The sequence below is a fragment of the Canis lupus genome, chromosome 15 (assembly GCF_011100685.1).
Source record: "Canis lupus familiaris isolate Mischka breed German Shepherd chromosome 15, alternate assembly UU_Cfam_GSD_1.0, whole genome shotgun sequence".
Lineage (NCBI taxonomy): Eukaryota > Metazoa > Chordata > Mammalia > Carnivora > Canidae > Canis > Canis lupus.
The window spans coordinates 45,226,213-45,247,349 of record NC_049236.1 but is presented as its reverse complement, the minus strand read 5'-3'; the positions used below and the strand labels follow the sequence as shown (position 1 = coordinate 45,247,349).

The 21,137-nt window shown below is 36.3% G+C and overlaps 1 protein-coding gene across 22 annotated transcripts in view; it reads left to right on the top strand.

Moving 5' to 3' along the window:
• The window catches only part of SLC10A7 (solute carrier family 10 member 7), a 243,037-nt gene that overhangs the window by 12,983 nt on the left and 208,917 nt on the right, over window positions 1-21,137 (top strand). For 21 of the 22 annotated variants that reach the window (XR_005370809.1, XR_005370808.1, XR_005370811.1 and 18 more), the window contains 2 exons: window positions 309-445; window positions 4,600-4,675. Coding sequence is in view for 16 of the 22 variants with exons in the window: in XM_038558933.1 (XP_038414861.1) it covers window positions 309-445; window positions 4,600-4,675 (213 nt within the window). In the remaining 6 variants the exon portion in view is untranslated. Of the gene's footprint in view, window positions 1-308; window positions 446-4,599; window positions 4,676-21,137 lie in introns of those variants that run through there. The other variant, XM_038558948.1, reaches the window with a different exon arrangement.

Here is a 21,137-nt window from a genome sequence, read left to right as displayed (position 1 = left end):
TCAACAATCCTCAGGTCTATACTAATGTAAAGGTACTTGGCTCAGTCTTGGTCCAGAATTTTACAAATCTGAATTGTTGGGGTATATTGTATACTCAGAAAACAATTAGAATATTTCAGACATTTTGTATAAGAATACCTCTTTTTTTTCCCCCTTAAAGTCCATCTGTTATGTCTATGTTTAGAGATAAAGAACTCTGAAATAACTCCAAATTAAAAATTAATTTATTTGATGTTATTTTAGTAGCCGCCTCTCTCCAGAAAAATAGTTTTCTTACCTTTACTGTTTTGTGTCTTTCATTTTTGCAGGAGCTGACCAGTGCTTTGGTGCATATAAAACTGCACCTTTTCATTCAGATCTTTACACTTGCATTCTTCCCAGCAACAATATGGCTTTTTCTTCAGCTTTTATCAATCACACCCATCAATGAATGGCTTTTAAAAGGGTATGTTTAAATATTTTGAAAGATCCACTTTTAATGAGGCAATTTTATTGTTTCTGTGGCAACTATGTACACAAGAGCTTATATGTGGTATCTTATAAGGAAATAAAACACTTTAAAAATTATTATACTTAAAAAAAATTATTATGCTTTAAAATGATAGTGTTCATCAAGGAGACGATTCATCAAAGAATTTTCTAACATGATTTTTTTCTTTTTTTCAAAGAGTTTTATTAGTAATTTTTTTTAAATTATAATTTTGGTATTGCTAACATACAGTGTGATTATAGTTTCAGGAGTACAGTATAAAGATTTGACAATTTTGTATATTACTCAGTGCTCATCAACATAAGTGTGCTCTTAATTATAACACAATCTTAATATATACACACCCTCAATTTTAATCTTAACATTCTGGGATGGATAGTCTGCTGGGAATATTAAAAAGCTGTGTTGGGAGAAAGATGGAAGAGAATAGAAGGTGTAAAATATACTGCCAGTTGGGTGTTTTAGCTTGTACATTCTATATTTTACCAAATGTATATAGATAATGGCTGAGTATAATATATGTTATTTTAACGTGTAGGAAAGAAAAAATCTATATAGCAAATAAACATTTACTTTTTTTACTTGTTCTATGTTTGATACAATAGTTGAATTAACAATAGATTTTTATTAGATACTCTTCTTCCATTAAAAATGCCATGTTTATTAAAAGAATTTAATGAATTTTAAAAATTATTTGAAGTGGTTTAAAACTAACCACATTTCAGCAGCATGGTATAATAATCTAATAGTTAAAACATTGAACTTAGAGCCCCGAGATTGCTTTCTGACCCTGTCCCTAACTGGCTGTGCAACTTTGAAGAAGTCATGTAGTAGATTTAAACCTTAATTTCCCTGCCTACAAATAATGAGGATAGTCATACTTTTACTGTCTGCCTGGTAATGGTGTTGAGGATCTCAATCGAGATCACTTATTCATCTATTCAGATCACTTGTTTACTTCCCACTATGTGCCAGGAGTTACTTATAGGTGTTGGAGAAGCAATAGTGAAGAAAAATGGCAAAGTGCCAGTTTTGCTGGTTGAGAAGACTTCAGTGTTATTGGCAATAAACAGGTAGATGACTAAGATAGAGATAAGTGATGGGAAGTAAAACTGTGAGATAGTTGAAAGTGGTTGGGTGGGTGCCAATGATTAATTTAGATGGCAGAGTTCTAGGAATAGAATGTTCTAGGTAAAAGAAAAGAATGTGTAAAGGCTGCAAGGCAGGGACAAGCCTGGTTTTTTAGGGTCAGGAAAATGATGATGATGGCCAGAGCCTGACAGTACAAAGGGAGAATGATATGACTTGGAAAGGTAGGCAGGGGCCAGGTCACACAGAGCCTTGTAGGGTCCATGATAAAAACATTCAGATTTTAGTCTGTGTGCAACAGAAAGCTACCGGAGAGATTTAAGTGAGGGAATGTTGTGGTCTGATCTGTATTTTCAAATTATTGTCCTGGCTACTGCATGGAGAATAGATAGTTGAGGGGATGAGAGAAGGCTAGGAGACCAGCTTGGAGGCTCCGGTGGTAAGGTAGCTGTGCAGGAGAAAGAAGTGGGCATTGGAGGATGTATTGTAAAATTAGAGCTCTCAGGACCTATGGATGGATAGGATGTGGAGAGAGGACAGGAAGGAATCAAGGATGACGTCTGGACTTTGGGTCTGAGCCACGGGGTAATTGGTGGCATTTTCTTAGCTGAGGAGAAACAATAGGACAAGAAGGGGGAAATTAAGACTGCTGGTTTGGGCAAACTGAGTTTGAGAGCATAAGCATAAGATTTTCACCGAAAAACATAAAATACCACAGAACTATGATAACATAATTTTACAGCGGCCATGTATGATGCATATTAATAAGAACCAATAGTTACTGAGTGTTTCCCATGGAAAGGGCACTCAAGGAATAGGAAGATAACTCATTTTTCTTGTATTCAGGAAACATCCAGGGTAGTTGGATATGTGGGAGATACAAATATAAAATAGTAACCAACCACAGTGGGGCAGCATATGATTTGTTAGAGAAGTAGTGTAATGAGTTAAAGGGTAAGAGGCTCAGCAAAGGCTGTGTATTCCTAAAATACCAAAATAAGGCATTAGTGGGAGACAAAGATAAAAATGTTCCTCACAGCCTTGTTGCAAAAGGTCTGAACTACTGGGCTGAGCTGTTTGGGTTTGCATCTCTAGATGATGGGGAATTCTTAAATATATTAAACAAGAGAACAACATGCTAAAAAATGGCCATTAAGAAGGATTAATCTGATAGCATTGTACTGGGTTTATTATTAGTAGAGTAGGGCTTACAATCTCAGGAAGCTGAGATAGAGTTCTCATCTCAGGATATTAAGCTTAAAGGAGCACACAATTAGCCTAACTAACATAGGGAAAGCTCTTCCTAGTCCGCTTTTTCTCTGTTCCCCTCCCCAGTTTGAGAGTACACAGTATAGTAACTTGAGGGAGTTGTAGACTCCTACCTCAGGATCATGTTTAAGTCATTAAAATTAATAAATATTTTGAGTACATCTTTCTTACCTTGCTATGTAAAGGGAAAGAATGGAGGTAGAGCATTCAGTAGGCATTTATAAAAGTCCAAACTTGGGCAAAAAGCACCTGAAGGAGGATGATGGCAACTGTCATGGAAAAGAATGGAAAGTTGGTTGTAATAATACATTGATTTATGAGGAGCAAGTGGAGCCACGTGTAACTCTAAAGTTTCAAATTGGATATTGAACAAAAGCCCACCAAAACTATCACATTGACAGAAGTAAGTAAATTCAGAGGTGAAATTGATGTTTTAGAAAATGTTAGATATGTTTAGTTTGAGATGGCAGTTACAGGCAGCTACAAATTTGGGAATGGTAGTTAGGGCTAGAAACGTAATGGCAACAGTACTCATTTTGCTGTTAGTTATTTGCATTTGTGTATTGAATATTTTTGGAGATAGGAATAGGAATATATCCTAACTATAGAACACATCATATGTAATGTGTATTCAATATATAGCTTAGGGATTTTCTTTTTTTTTAAGACAGGGAGAACTCTGCTTTTTTGTACCTAGAAGGGAAGGGACCAGAAGAGAGGGAAAGATTGAAAATACCTGAGAGGACTTGTCTCTAGTATTGGGGGTAGGAAAAATAGAAAGTAGAGAGACTAGAATAATAGGTCTAGATAAGCCATTGACCCTGGATTCCAGAATAAAAGTTTAATCCTTGGTAGATGGCTTTGTGAATTTGGACAAGTTACTTAACTTCTCTTTTAACTTCAGTTTTCAGTAAAATGGGATTAATAATAGAAGTTATCTTAAATACTTGTGAGGAAGAAATGAGTAAAGTATCTAGAATAGTATCTACTATAAATGGTAAATGCTTAATAAGTATCAGTGATGATAATAGTGATGATCTTGAGGAAGGCTCAGAGATTAGGAATTGGTAATAGGACAGACAACGTAAGCATCACTTGGGAAAATAGACCTTAAAAGAAGACTTGAATTGCACTGGAAATTCTATTAAAAGTGTTTTTTCATGTTTTCAGTCAAAATGAGTTAAAGCTTTTCTTTTTCTTTTTCTTTTATTTCACATGTAATGTAAATTTATTGCGTAAAACTTTTGTAGGTGATTCCTACAAATGCAAGTAGAAGTCATCTGGACTCCTGCATTTAAAATTTGTTAAAGTCAGGCACTGTGTCCTCTGTTCCCTATATGAACTTTCTACTTTTAGTCTGGCCAGCTGCTCTCTTATGTCTAGAATGTATGTTCTATCTATGTAGAAAGTATATCCATGGTTTGGATAACAAGTAATGTTTTATATATTAAGTATTTAGATTTACCACTCATAGTTTCATTTGCTTGTTATGCAATGTGTTTTGTGTCCTAAACTCAGAGAATAGACTTCTTGTTATGATCTGGGGAGTGTACACAATTTAATAAAAAATGAATTTAGAATAGGTACTAGAATTTACTACAGTCTGAATCAGAGAAGTATATGATCATGTTATGCCTGTTATTTAATGAAATTATGGCAACATGAACATACATTTTATGAGCTGAAAGTTTGAGAATTGCTGTTTATAATTGAAAAAAACCCTTATAATTGCATTTTCTTTTATTTTCCAGTTTGCAGACAGTAGGTTGCATGCCTCCCCCTGTGTCTTCTGCAGTGATTTTAACCAAGGCAGTTGGTGGAAATGAGGTGAGTCATAGGGCTAACTTTATTTAAACATAAGTAGATGCCTTACTTTTTTTTTATTTTATTTTTAAATTTTATTTAACTTTATGATGAAGAAATCATGTCACAGAAAACTTCTTTCATAACTATAGGTATATTCATTAATTTGGATGATGCTAACATTAATGATGATGAGTGGAAATTAGGATTTCGAAGAGAAGAGCAAGGGAGGTAAATGAAATAGAGATGGTGATTTTTCTACCTCAGTGGGAAATTAGGAGACAGATGACAAGCAATCCAAGGAAAGGTACTTTTCAGTGTTTGGATCACCTGGAGGTGTATGACTTAGCATTTTTCAACCAACGGAACAATCACCAATAAATTGTTCTAAATCATCTCTAAATAGCTTCTGAAGTAGACCATTTCTATCAATAAAGAAACACTCTTCTTTGACCACAGGTGTATATTTAACTTTTTAAGAAATTGCCAAGCTATTTTCCCAAGTGATTGTACCATTTTACATTTCAGATAGCAGTATATGGAGTTCTTATGCTCCATATCTCATCAGCACTTGATATTGTCAGTCTTTTTTTTTTTTATTGTCTTTTTTAACTCAGCCATTCTAATATGTATCTAGTGATATCTCATTGTGGTTTTAATTTGATTTATCTTTCCCAGCTACTAATAATGTTGAACATTATTATCTTTTCATGTATTTACTTGCTGTACATGTCTTCTTTCGTGAAATATCAAATCTTTTGGCTTTTTATTTTTTAGCTAGATGGTTTGTTTTATTATTGATCAGTGTTGTGAGTTTTATATATTCTAGATGCAGGTCCTTCATAGATCTATGCTTTGTAAATATTCTCTACCAGTCTGTAGCTTGTCTTCATTTTCTCAACCAATGTCTTTCGAAGAGTAGGATGGTAGTGAAGGTAGTAAAGGTGGTTGGATACTGGATGTAGAGGATATGCTGATGAATTAAATGTGGGATATGAGAGGAACAGAGAGGTCATGAATGACTCCAGGACTTTAGACTGAGTAAGTGAAAGAATGGGGTTGCAGAAGGTTTTTATCAGGAGTGGATGTTGTACTTTGTAAAATGCTTTTTCTGGATCTGTGGAACTGATCATATAGTTTTTATCCTTTCTCTTATTGATGTGACATGTCACATTGATTGCTTTGCAAATATTGAACCACCCTTCTGCCTCAGGAAGATAACCCACTTGATCATGGTATATGGTTTTTAAAAATATATTGTTGGATTCAGTTTGCTAATATTTTGTTGAGGATTTTTACATCTATATTCATGAGAGATATTAGCCTGTAGTTCTCCTTTTTGTAGTGTTTTTATGTGGTTTGTGCATCAGGGTAATGCTGGCTTCATAGAGTGAATTTGGAAGTTTTCCTTCCTCTTGTATTTTTGAATAGTTTGAAAAAATGGATATTAACTCTTTAAATGTTTGGTAGAATTTGCCTATGGAGCTGTCTGGTCCTGGACTTTTATTTTTTGAGTTTTTTTTTTTTTATTACTGATTCAATTTCATTGATCTGTTCAAATTTTCTATTTCTTTCAGCTTCAGTTTGGTAGGTTATATGTTTCTAGGAATTTATTCATTTCTTCTAAGTTGTCCAACTTTTTGGCATATAGGTTTTTAAAAATACTCTGTTATAAATGTATTTCTGTGGTGTTGGTTGTTATTTCTCCTCTTTCATTAGTAACTTTGTTTATTTGGGTACTCCCTCTTTCTTTTTTAGTGAATCTTGCTAGAGATTTAACAATTTTGCTGGTCTTCTCAAAGAACCAATTCTTGGTTTCATTAATCCATTCTATTGTTTTTTTTTAATCGAATGGCATTTAAAGCAAAAATTGGATGAGATTACTTGCGAAGAGGGCATAGTTAGAAAGGACATGAAGTTCAAGGACTGAGCTCTGGGACCCTCCAACATTAAGAGGTCACAGAATGAGGTGTAACCAGCAAAGGCAACAGAGAAGATTAGACAGAAGGAGAAAAAAGAGAGTGTGGTATCCTGGAAGCCAGTGTTGGAAGGAGGAGGGTGTAATCAGCCATGTCAAATTCCTGATATGACTTGTGTAAAATGAATTCTGAGAATTGACCATTGAATTAAGCTACATGGAGGTTATTGGTAACTTCAACCAGAGTGGTTTTGTGGAGTAGGGACAAAAGCTTATTTGGAATGGGCTCAAGGAAGAATAAGAGGAGAGGAGTTAGAGACAGAAAGTATACACAACTGTTTTGAGGTCCTTTGTTACAAAAGGAAAGAGAGAAATGGGGCTATATTTAAAAAGGGATATGAGGTCAAGATTTTTTTAAATGCAAAAATGACAGTATTTTTTTTAAAGATTTATTTATTTATTTTAGATAGAGCATGAGCAGGAGAGGCAGAGAAGGAGTGAGAATCTCAAGCAGACTCCCCCCTGAGTGCTGAGTGGGGCTCAATTTCATGACCCTGAGATCACAACCTGAGCCAAAATCAAGAGTAGAATGCTTAATTCATTGTACCATCTAGATGCCCCCAGAAATGATAGTATGTTTCCATCATAATGGGGATTATATAGTTGAGAGGAAGTTGTTGATTTAAGAGAGTGCTGAAGTAATTTATATGGTCAATAGGAAGAGAATGGTATTGGGTTGCATGAACTTCAGTAGGAGCTTGGATCATTTATTGATGATAACTGGAGAAAAGACAGTGTGTGGATAGAGATCCATGAAAATGGGTAGAAAGGGTATACTTGGGAGTTGTGATGATTTTTTGTTTCTTAGCTCTCTTCTCATTTTCTTTGTACTCTTCTGGTTTGTTTGTTTTTTTAGGTTTTATTTATTTATTCATGAGACAGAGAGAGAGAGAGAGAGAGAGAGAGAGAGAGGCACAGACACAGGCAGAAGCAGGCTCCATGCAGGGAGCCTGACGATCCCCGGTCTCCAGTATCACACCCTGGGCTGAAGGCGGCGCTAAACCTCTGAGCCACCCGGGCTGCCCATGTACTCTTCTGATTTTCACTTTTTTTCTCAGCAGCTGAAAGTGATGTTGGAGTAGGGGGTATTATGTTTGAGATGAGAGGATAAAATTGCAATTACCATCTAGGAGGGTGAATTAACTGGAGAGTATGGTAGCATTGCTGGAAGCACTAAGGAACCAGCTGAAACCTATGGTCATGCATTTAAAATGAAGCCTGGGGATGGCTGGGTGTCTCAGTGGTTGGGCTTCTGCCTTTGGCTCAGGACATGGTCCCAGACCTCAGAATCCAGTCCCACCTTGGGCTTCCTGCATGGTGCCTCCTTCTCCCTCTGTGTCTCTGTCTCTCTCTGTCTCTCTGTTTCTCATGAATAAATAAAATTCAAAAAAAATGAAGCCTGGCATCATGCTTTCTCTTAGCCACATTTAGTTTCTTAGTGTAGAAATGGAATTTACAGAGTTGGATTTAACCAGAGTTTCATTATGCTGGATAGTTCTTTTTAGTTGCCACATAATTAGTGAGCTAGAGGAGTTACAGGAGTCTTAGACTGTCTTTGTCATGATTATCTTTCTACTGCTTTTGAAGACTGAGGAAAGGGTCTTTTTTGGTATAATTAACACTGAGACCAGTGTTAATTGGCTTAAAGTTGTCATTTGTCTCTTTCTCTCTGATGTGACTCCCTTAAGTGCTTTAAAACTAAAAATCCTTTTTGTTCTCAGATGACTTTTGGCAAAAGTTCAAAGTTCACTCATTTTCTTGACATTAACATATAGCATTAGGGATCCCTGGGTGGCGCAGCGGTTTGGCGCCTGCCTTTGGCCCAGGGCGCGATCCTGGAGACCCAGGATCGAATCCCACGTCGGGCTCCCGGTGCATGGAGCCTGCTTCTCCCTCTGCCTATGTCTCTCCCTCTCTCTCTCTCTCTGTGACTATCATAAATAAATTTAAAAAATATATATTAAAAAAATATATATATAGCATTAGAAATTATATTTACATGCTTATTCTCCAGTAGATATTTAAATTATTTGCATTGATGTTGCATGATAATAATGTTGAATTTGTTTTCTAATATCATTGGTTTAGTTTGTTAAATGATTATATTGTGCGACTCTATCATCATTGAGCATTTTTGTAGTCCTGGGGAGTAAGTTACAATTTTCATAGATATTGAAAATTGAGCTTGCAAAGTCCAGTTGGGTTGTCTCTTTTGATATGAAATGAATAGACTTTTAAAATATTTATATCAGATTGTAGAAGAAAGTGATCTTCAAGTAAAGATATTAGATACTTTTAAGTTTAATGTTTTTCTAAAGTAATGTTATAAGGTAACTGAATATAAGCTTTTGCTGAAGTAAATGTGAAGATTCATCTTTTCTATAACATATTGGAAATAATCTAATCTAAGGATGCATTGTAAATTGGTGCAAGTAAAATGAAAAGGCCCAAAAGCAGAGTCCACTGTCAGGTACCATTAGGTAAAGGTTTTGATTCTACTTCTCTGTGATTCTCTGTTCTGCCTTGCATGCAGCAGACCTATACTCTCATGCATTTCAACATGGTAGGAAAACTACCGGGCACATTTCCATGTTGCACTGTCCTTTCAAACTGTTCTCTGCAGTAGTTGTAACATGTAAGAAAACTTTCCTTCTAGATTTCGTGTTATCAAAGTTGTTTACATTTAGTTTATGCTTTCAAATATTTGTATATACATCTTTAATATAAACACATATGTTTAGTATATGCTCTCATGTATTAAAGGAAATGTGAGATTGTGTAACATATTTGTATTTAATGATTTGGGGGATGTATGCAGGTGTAATAGAGTCACTTGAAATGATTTCATATTTATTTTGCAGAGTTGTTCTATATAACTTAGAAGGAAGTTTTTTCTGTTACTTATACACCTTTCATTTTAATTTTTTTTTTCCTAAAACTGTTGGTTACCAAAAGGTTTTGTCATGATTTCAAAGTTATCACATTCCTTAAACTCACAGCTTGTACTTCAGCAAGAAATAGCCTTACTATTCCTAGTTAAAGTTAAAAAACAATTTGTTTTTATAAGTTAGATTATTTTTGTTTCAGTGATTATAAACTGGAGTTTATAATCATTTTTAGCAGCAAAAGAAAGTAAACGTATGTGCATAATAATGCATATATGTTGGAATGCTAGCATATCCTTTAGATATTAAAATGAGATTGTTTAAGGGCATAGCTGACTGACAGTCTTATTTTGTGGCTTTTAAATTTTAAACTACTTCCATTTAAATATTAGAAACATGGCTAGGTTCTTTTTTTGTGATCATTATTTATTCATTCCAGTGTTTTAAATGTACTTTTCAATACCGTGATTATAGGGTGTGTGGTTGACACAGTCTGATTGGTGGTTATATGGTAGTGCGTGTGTGTGTGCATATGTGTGTCTACATGTGAGCACTTGTGTGTGTGTGCACGTGCACATGCAATTTTAGTTCCTTTTTTAAATAACAGAAAAAGTAGTAAGACTTGGTGAACCCTGATTCATTGCCAAATATAAGGAAGTGATAGGTCAACGTGTTTTCTATTTTATTGTAATGTGGGAGACATGAAATAAACACTAATTCTTTGTTTACCACTGTATACATTTGTTTCGTTTACATTTATGTTCCGAATGTAAAGTTCTGTGGTAAAAGATAAGATTCCCCCCCCCCCCCCCCCCACATACATACACACAGCTTTATAGATGTTTAAAACCTTAGGGGACTTGCTAAGGGAATCATTCTGTTTAAATTCATGGAACTTCTGCCTTATAGTAAATACCACAGGGATTATGAAAGAAGTTTCTTCTTCAAGAAACTGGTACATTATTTTTCCAAGTTTGGAGAGAGTTCTGTAGTTTTCATGCTGTTGTTATAGAGATATTTCATTTCTCTGTTACTTATGCTGCTGTTACATGAAAAAAGCTGGAAAGGTAGGGTTTGGAAAAAAATTACACTATCCTTCTTTGCTTCAGTATTTCTTCTTTTGCAAGCTGAGAAAAGGAAGGATTCAGCTAATAGCCAATGACTAAAAATGTGTAGTAAATACTAGGTTTTGGGTTCCTGAGTAAAGATGCAAAACTGTACAACCTTGTAAAATTTTCTGAGTCTGAGCATTAAACCAGTTAAGAGAGAAATATAATTAAGGATTTCTGCCTTCAAATATTTAAAGGAAAAAATAAAAAGAAAAGCATTAAGAATCATAATAAGTAAAAATCAGGGCAAGGTAGGAAGAGTTTCCGGTCAGGTCTGAGAGTATTTTATGCTAAACTCTAATCTGTGTTTAAAGCTAATAAGCCTGGTAGTTTGAACTATGAAAATAAGGTACACTGACCACTGTAGTGTACTGATTACATGCATGTTATTTATGTTGGTTCGTTTATTTTCTGTTTCTCAAAGTGAATCCCATAGATTCTGTGGGTGGGGGGCTGGGGGGTATCCTTATCTCTACCTTAGATCTATTGAATTAGAATGTATGGTGGATGATCCTCAGCATTCTCCTTTAAAAATTATGAATTATATCTACAAAAGGTGTGTAAAACATATATACAGTTTAAAGCATAATAAACACTGCTGTGTTCACTAGCCTTCTAGCTTTAGAAATATAATACTCAATCAGAAGTTAAGCTCCCACTTTATGTAGACACTGCCTTCTACCACAGGGCATAAAAGGAGAATGAGATCTGCCTTCAGAAGTCTACATTTAGTGTGATATTATACTACTCAAAACCTGTATTTCATGATATAAACCTCACAAAAAGAGGTAAAGCAGAGTAAAATGGCTTTGTATTGGTCCTTTTTTTTTCTTTTTTTTTTTTTTTTCTTATCAAATTGTCGTTTTCCATTTTTGGTGTAGAAAAAACCTAAAATGAACCCCAAGTGAGTTGAGCCTCACTCACCTATGTAGGACAGTCAGAACTTGAGTTTAGGAATCTGGACTGTGTTTGCTTCTTGAAGGCAGTAGGGCTGTTCCTTTGCTGAGTCTAGGGTTAAGATGTTATGCTTCTTTTAATGTAAACGTATTTAGTTAGCATTTTTGTTATATTTTAATTAGCAGGTTGAAGGATTTTAAAACCCTTTGGTAGTCATGTGGAATTCCAAACACATTGAAAGAAAAGTTTTGATTTCAGGTATAGCAGAAAGGTAATTAAGTTAAAAAGTGTGCATGTGTTTAATTTCATCAATGGGGCTATTGCCCAAATCTCTTCAAAGAAAATTTAAGAATGTCTCTTGAGCAAAGAAAATTATTACATGTGGTGAACTCTTTAAGTCATAGACGAAGGTCATGGCAGTCTGAGTGTATTTAAAAAAGGTGTTCTGTCTGCTTGGAAAGCAAATGAAGCACTCATTACTAACTTTAAAATTACAGCTGTGAGAAGATTTTTGCTAGAGGTGAAAGATCAAGATCATCATAGTCCAAATGGAGACAGAAAGTTCAATTTCTGGCTTATCAGTCAGGCATGAAACATTTCAGGGTTATTTTGCATTATCAGTGGGGAGTTGATCTTGCTAATCCAATGCATGAAGATAAGATTCATTGAAACATTTATAAAGGCATTTAGAGTAGATCTGATCAGCAGAGAGCCGACTTGAAGTGAGAAGGAAACCTGACCTGTCAGTCACTGTCTTAGCTTTAGCAATCACTCAGCTTTTCTGTGCCTTGCCTTTCTCTTCTGTTAAATGGGGTCCGTTAGTGCTTTTGCTTGCAATGGAAGTTAAATGGCCTCCTGGAGAAATCTCGTTTCTGAAAAAGGCTATCAGTGTTGAGCCCTTTTGTAAGCTGGGTTATGTGCACTTGTTTCTCTGCAGCCTCCTGTGCTCTCTAGGGTGGTAACCGTTCTTCCTCTCTGGCAGATGGAAGAACAGAACAGCAGCAGCAGTGAGAAATTGCAGGGCCCTACTCTTCTGCTATATGTACCTTTTAACCCTAGTCTCATCTTCTGGGTGGGGTTAGCATTCTTAGAAGCTTTACAAAAAGTTGCCTGTGTTTGTTTTAAAGCTGCTATAAAACTTGTTTGAAACATACCGAGATTGCTCAAGAATTTTGTATGTAACTTAGAATTCTCTCATTTGTCTTTCATTTCTACCATTCTAACCAAGATGGTCCCCTTAATGGTTGGCAGTGATCTGTGTTTACCTGATCTAGTGGCTCATTCTCAGTCCTTATTTTCCTTGATTTAACTGTAGCCTTTGACACCATAGCTACTTGCCTCTTGCTTCCTTTTGCTTCCCTGACACTCTTCTCTCCTAATTCTCTTCCTCCTGTCTCTGATCATTCCTTTTTTTTTCTTGTCTGGCTCCTTTTCCATCCTAATGGGAATGTCTTCCAGGTACCTGATCTTCAAACACTTTGTTTAGCATTGTCAGATTCCCGTTTCTGGGTCTTTTCTATAGCTGAAGTTGTTTGACCACCAACATCACCACCACCGCCCCCCTTTCGGTCTATCTCTGCCTCGGACATAAGGACCAGTCCTGATCATTAACCAATGCCAGCTTAACACACTGTGGTGCAACATCACCAAAGTGCTGTGGCCGTGCTGCTAGGCCATCTGATTTTTAGCAAAGGGTGCATTTGCCAAGGAATCAAAGCAGGTGTTTGATACCTGCTTTTACTTACTTAGTGGTCTGAGTGGTCACACCAGGTAAACCCTGGACCTCTCTAAGCCTTGGTTTCCTCATCCAAATAATCTTTGCATTCTTATTTCATAGGATTGCTTATAGGGATCTCATGAAATCATATGCAGAAGTAATTACAAATTGCTCAGGAACATATTAAACAAGCATCAGCATCATAGCATCATCTTTGTAGAGATTTGTCATTGATGAAATCATCTAGTTATTGCTTTCTCAAGAATTTGATCTTCTTTTTTTATTTTTTTAATAATTATCTTTTATTGGTGTTCAATTTGCCAACATACAGAATAACACCCAGTGCTCATCCCGTCAAGTGCTCCCCTCAGTGCCCATCACCCATTCACCGCCACCACCCCTAGTTCATTTCCCAGAGTTAGGAGTCTTTATGTTTTGTCTCCCTTTCTGATATTTCCTACCCATTTCTTCTCCCCTCCCTTCTATTCCCTTTCACTAATATTTATATTCCCCAAATGAATGAGAACATATAATGTTTGTCCTTCTCCGATTGACTTATTTCACTCATCAGAATTTGATCTTCTGAGTTTACTCATTTACTCACTTCATTCACTCGTTCAAAAATATGTGTTGAGGTCAGCCCGGGTGGCTCAGCAGTTTAGTGCAGCCTTCACCCCAGGGCATGATCCTGGAGACCCCGGATCAAGTCCCAGGTCAGGCTCCCTGCATGGAGCCTGCTTCTCCCTCTGCCTCTGTCTCTGGCTGTCTCTCTCTCTGTGTCTCTCATGAATAAATAAATAAAATCTTTTAAAAAATATATGTGTTGAGTGCTGCTATATATAGTACCTTCATAGAGTTTTCAGTTTAGTAATATAAAGCATAAATAGTAAATTATAATATAAAGTGATAGTGTTTAAATAAATTTATTTTAATAAGCTGGATAATACCAGTTTATTAGTTTATATTATAGTTCTTCAATATTTTTTATATAAATATTTCTTACCATAACCTGAAATATTAGTCAGATATTCAAGATTACCTTCTGGGAATGAAAAGGCATGGGGAAATGTATTAGTAGTAGAAAGGTTGCTTTGGGAATTTAGAACTAGATAAAGGGGATTGAATAGATTTGCAGGATGTTTCCTCTAAACTGTAAAGCCAAAATAAATAAGTAAGTAAGTAAATAAATAAATAAATAAATAAAATAAACTGTAAAGCCTGGAAAACTACCCTTGTTCCATTCCAGTCAACAAACTGACCAACCACAAAAACAGTCAGGTTACCATGTCTCCCTTGAATTGTCCTACATTGAAAATTTGTTATCTAATTCTTTTTCAGTATCAGAATGTCTGTATATATTAGGACCCATATAAGATATTTTCAATAATTTTGTTTATTTCAGTTAATTACATTTTAAATATCAAACTTCCTTTTAAGGGAGGTACCCTGGATTCATTAGTGATCTTGAGGAAACACTAGTTTAAACAACATACTTACAGCTTTTTTCTTGGCTAATCTAATTTTTTTAATATTCATATTTGTTGTATCTGATTATAAGGAATTTGACTATTTTTACCTGTATTTTCAAATTCTGGGCATGTACCTTTTTTAGGCTTTGTGGCTTATCTCTGTGCATTGACTACATGCTAGCCACTCATGTATTTGTATATACTTATAAAGTTGTTACTACTGAAAATAGGAGCTTACTCTCAATGATTTGTTGAACTATGGAGTTATGGAAATATCAATAAATTGGATGTGGAAAGACTTAGCTTCTTCTATTGGTCCTATTCCTAACCAGTTCTGTGATCCTTGGTATTCTCTTTTTTAGCTTTTTAATCAATTGTGTGTAGACAGATTATTCACTTACTTTTCTCCAAACTTTTATTTAAATTCCAGTTAGTTAACATAGAGTGTAATATTGGTTTCAGGAGACAGGGTTGTTTTATTGTAAAAAATTATTTATTTATTTTAAGGATTTTTTTTTTTAAAGATTTTATTTATTTATTCATCAGAGAGATTGAGAAAGAGAGAGGGAGAGGCAGAGACACAGGCAGAGGGAGAAGCAGACTCCATGCAGGAAGCCTGACATGGGACTCTATCCTGGGACTCCAGGAACACGCCCTGGGCTGAAGGCAGCGCTAAACTGCAGAGCCACCCAGGCTGCCCAGGATTTTCTTTTTAAGTAATCTCTATACCCAACATGGGGCTGGAATCTACAACCCTGATATCAAGAGTTCCATGCTTCACCGACTGAGCCAGCCAGCTGCCCCAACATGGTTGTTTTAGATGAAAATACTTTGGGAAAAAAAAATAAAAGGACCTATATATTTGATTTATTTATCTTTTAAAATTGAAGTTGACACACAATGTTACATTAGTTTCAGATACACAATATAGTGATTTGATAAGTCTATATGCAGTGCTATGCTCACTGCAAGTATAGCTACCATCTGTCATCATACAGCGATTATTACGATACCATTGACTGTATTCCTGTTCTGTGCCTTTCATCCCCATGACTTATTCATTCCATGACTGGAAGCCTATACCTCCCACTCCCCTAAACCCATTTTGCCCATCCTATCACCCTCCCTTCTGGCAACCATTAGTTTGTTGTCTGAATTTATGCTAAGAGATATGGGAGGAGGTAACCTGTTATTTTAAGCTGTTTGCTTCTTGGTGAAATATGACTGACTTTATTGCATTAATTGTAGATCTTTATGCTTTCTCAACTTAACTTTCCCTATGAGATTATATGCTTCATAAAAAAGGATGTATTATACATGTATCTTTTATATGAATGTGTTCAGCATCTATCAGACTAAAGGAATCAAGCTAAATCTTTACTGCATTGCTACAGATTTTGAAAATGATCCTTTTAAGCTTTACTTGCATTATGAAGACATCAGGTTGTGTCTCTGATGTACCTAATGAAAACATCCTGCTTAGTGGAGTAAGATTTTTCAAGCAGATTATTCATGACTAAGAACACTTGGATCCAAACTAATAGTGTGAATATATTGAGTGGGACTGAGCTGCATTCTAATCAAACGACAAGATATTGGCCCTCTAAATAAGTGATTTAATTTTTTTTTTAGATGGAACCCACTGATAGAAATGGAAGAGTTTCCATAGTAACACTATTATGTAATTCACTCTCTCTTCCCCTTTCTTCCCCCACTTTCCATCCACCTTTCTCCTCTTCTTTTATTTATTTTATTTATTCATGAGAGACAGAGAGAGAGAGAGAGAGAGAGGCAGAGACACAGGCAGAGGGAGAAGCAGGCTCCACGCAGGGAGCCCAATGTGGGACTTGATCCTGGAATTCCAGGATCACGCTCTGGGCCAAAAGCAGGTGCTAAACCACTGAACCACCCAGGGATCCCCTCTTTCTCCTCTTTCTTCCCTTCCTTTTCCTTTCCTCTCTTCCATTTTGGAAAGAAAATGCCAATCAGTATTCACTAAATTGATTTTGTGAACCACAGTTTGAAAAATACTTTCCTAAATTGTGGTAGAAACCTGCCATCCATATTTCCTCTTGCGTCAGCTCTTCTGATCTTCTGGACAAACTCATTGGCCTTTGGTCTCTCTAAAGGGGGATTCCTGACTGCCTGTCACTTGTAGATGGCTCCTTTGGTGTTGGTCCTTGGACCACCCTGGGAATTTTGTGTTCCTGATCAACTCTTCTGCTGTTTGTTGTCAGCTCAATTGAACAATCTGCTCCTTCAGTACAGACCTCTTCGTCCCCCATATCTACCAGATGAAGTCCTGCTTATCGGTCAAGGCCTAAATCAAATACCATTTCTTTTCTAGAAGCTGTTGCAGATGCCCAGTCAGAATTAATCTTTCCTGCCTTCCATGGTACTTCTTTTGTACCTCTGTCATGACACCTACCCTTTATCAGATATTTTTGCTTGTATTTGGCTCTCCAATCAATTTTTGAATTTTCTATTCAGGAACTGCTTTTCTTTGATCCTTTTAATGCTGTACAAGGGTATCCATACTAACAATGGCAAAGGAGTATTTGGGGAAACTAGAAAGTGATTCCAATTTCATCATAGTCATGTAATGGTCCCAAAAGAGTTGTTCAAAACAATAGTGAAGTCACTTACCTGACAGTAATTTCCATAAGTTTGTGTTCTCAATCTCTCCTTTAGGGATATTTTTATAAACTTACTTTGCCAGAAGAAAGTGGAAAAGACTCGAACAGTATTCTGCCTAGATAAGAAATATTTTCTCATTAATGCAAGTACATTTTAAATTTTGTTAAGAGAACTTATTGTGGGAAGTTTTCAGTTGATGCTCCATAGAGTTGCTTATTTAATGATCTTTCAGACACTAACTCTAAGACAAAGTTCCTGTCTAATTACAATTACATTAATTAAGTTCACACTGTTTTGAAAATCGTACATTTTCTCAGATAGTACCATGATAGTTTAATTCTGAAAAACAGTCTGAGAAATTAACTGTATGAGGTAAAACATATTTATATATTTATGCATAGTCATGTTTTTTGAATACATGATGAGTTAGCCTGTGAAAAACACTTCAATTTTTGTGGCTCCCCTTATCAGGGACAACAGGGAATGAATAATATGCCTTATCAAAATAAGTCACCATAAATACTCATTACATTTGTGCTCTGCCTTTGTTGGCATGCATTTATTCTTTTTGTTCCTCCAAGGTGCGATATTTGCAGTTCCTCAACAGTTTTAATTACCAACTATTCTGCCGTGTGTTTGTACACTTGCCATTAAAAAGGTGGGGTATATAGTCACACTCTCTTATGAAAAATGAGAGCTGGTATTAAAATTAAAAAAGGATCTGCAATGCCCAAGTCGTCTATAATGAGATGTGAATCCTGTTGGTTCAATATCATTTTTTTGCAAATAACCAAAGATAGAATTTTTGTTGGAGGAATTATGTAGTTCTTTTTTAAAATTTTTCATTTTCAGATTGTGTTTGAAATACTTCTGAAGGTTCAAAAGGAGCCCACTTTAAGAAACAGTTGGCCCATGGTTGATAAAGTTTTAGGACTTCAGGCCTAATTCATTATAAGTTGACTATCAGTAGAGAAAGAGGAAAGAAGTTGAGTTAGAAGCTTGTTTGCTAAATAAAAGAGCCTTTCCCTGGTTAGAAGGAGCCTAACCTCAGATTTTGACAAAGTCCTTTAGCGGTGTGAAGGAATGCTAGCATTTTCCCCAGCACTTCCCTAATTTCTGACCTGAGGGGATGAAGAGGACCCAGCAGGATGGTGGAGTTACCAAGAACTGCAACAATCCAAAAGGCACTGTTAACTTACTTTTGTGGGCAGTTCCTGTGCCCTAAGTGGGTTTAGCTAGCCGCTAACCCATACAGGAAGAGACATCTCCAATGACAGTAAGCTCTTGTCATCAAAATAATAATAGCCAGTGCTTTTTAAAAAAATTTTTTTTAAGATTTTATTTATTTATTAATGAGAGACACAGAGAGACAGAGACACAGGCAGAGGGGGAGAGAGAGAGAGAGAGAGAGAGAGAGAGAGAGAGGGAGAGGGAGAGGGAGAAGCAGGCTCCATGCAGGGAGCCTGATGCGGGACTCGATCCTGGGACTCCAGGATCACACCCTGGGCCAAAGGCAGGTGCCAAACCGCTGAGCCACTCAGGGATCCCCTAGCCAGTGCTTTTTTTTTTTTTTTTTTTATAAATTTATTTTTTATTGGTGTTCAATTTGCCAACATATAGAATAACACCCAGTGCTCATCCCGTCAGTGCCCACCTCAGTGCTCGTCACCCAGTCACCCCCACCCCCCCGCCCACCTTCCCTTCCACCACTCCTAGTTTGTTGCCCAGAGTTAGGAGTCTTTCATGTTCTGTCTCCCTTTCTGATATTTCCCACTTATTTTTTTCTCCTTTCCCCTTTATTCCCTTTCACTATTTTTTTATATTCCCCAAATGAATGAGACCATATAATGTTTGTCCTCCGATTGACTTATTTCACTCAGCATAATACCCTCCAGTTCCATCCATGTCAAAGCAAATGGTGGGTATTTGTCATTTCTAATAGCTGAGTAATATTCCATTGTATACATAAACCACATCTTCTTTATCCATTCATCTTTCGATGGACACCGAGGCTCCTTCCATAGTTTTAGCCAGTGCTTTTATAGCACATGCTGTGCCAGTCCTTGTTCTATGTGCTCTGCCTGTATTAGCTCTTTCAATCCTTTTAACAACCTTTTGAGTTAGGTACTATTATTATCCCCATTTTATAGATGAGAAAACTGCCACAAAGAGGTAAGGAACTTGTCCAGCATCACATAGCACAGAAAAAGGAGCTGTGATTGATTGTAAAGCAGGTCCTCTGCTCAGTGCCTGGGTTCCTATCCTTCCCTTTTTGGCCTGTCCCTCAGTTAACATTGGAGCTAGGATAGGTGGCGCTAAAACCTCTCCATGTATACGTGGCTCAGTACTCCATATAGGTGAGAAAAATAAAGATTGACTTATGACTGGACCAAAAAAGCCAGTAGTTGTATTAAAAAATGATCCCTACAAAGTTGTGTAGGCACTGGTTTTTCTACCTGACTGCAGGTCTCCCTTCAGGAAGCTTTCCCATCTCTCTGCCAGGGCACCATGGGATTTACCCCATCAAGGCACGTGTAGCACAGCAAAGGCCTGTGTATCTCAGTGAAGATTCCATTTGATGGCAAGGAATGTGTATTTCTCATTTACAGTTGTATAGTATCTAGTGCAGTATTTGGCAGATGTCAGGGGCACAGTAAATATATTTGAATTGATGAATATTTTTGAAAGAATTTGTTTAAATCTAGCTCTATCCAGATCTTGATTTAAATAAGTCTTATTAAGGCAGTTATTCATATCTAGCTATACTTTGTCCTATATTAAATAAACTTGTGGAAATATCATAAACTTTTATAGAAAAATCAAGAGACATGATTGGCTGTTTCTTGCCATATATTTTTTTAAGATTTTATTTATTTATTTGAGAGAGAGAAAGAGTGAACATGAACAAGGGAAGGGGCAGAGGGAGAGGGAGAAACAAACTCCCCTCTGAGCAGGAGGTCCGACGCGGAGGCTCCATCTCAGGACCCAGAGATCATGACCTGGGCTGAAGGCAGATGCTTAACTGTCTCTTGCAATATTTTTACTTCGCTCAGTTATTCACACTTTTTGGGCTTTGTGTAAACATCAGCAGCCACAGCCACTTATATGGTGGCAATCTCCAAAATGGCAGGCTTCTAATGCTTGGAAGGAAATAGAACACTTCTAATGCTTGGAAGGAAATAGAAGACTTTCATATGGTTGATCAGGCCTGGAAGGAAATAAAAGATTTCTCTAAGGTTGATCTTGTATCTTCAAACCTGCTAAGTGATGAAAAATATACACAGACATTTTAGTAGCTGAATGGGACCTTGAGTCTGTTTTCTTGCCTTTTTAATTTCAGATAGTCTTTTTTTTTTTCTTAATTTCAGATAGTCTTAAACTATTTAGTCAAATATCTCATGTAGAGAGAAATGATTTTGACATTAGAAGACATTAGTGGATACTTGATAAATATTTTTGGCACAAATGATGAGGTAAAACATTTTTTAAAAATTTTACTAATTTATTCATGAGAGACATAGAGAGAGATTGGCAGAGACACAGGTAGAGGGAGAAGTAGGTTCCATGCAGAGAGCCTGATGTGGGACTCGATCAAGGATATCCAGGATCACACCCAGGGCTGCAGGCGGCACTAAACTGCTGCGCCACCTGGGCTGCCCAAAACATTATTTTCCTTAAAACAGTGATTTTTTCCTATGGAAGTTTCAGGAGATTGAGAATTAAAATATGTGTAAGAATACTTCTTTAGGTCATCTTCTATAGTGATAAATAGATTTTAAATTACTTTGCATATT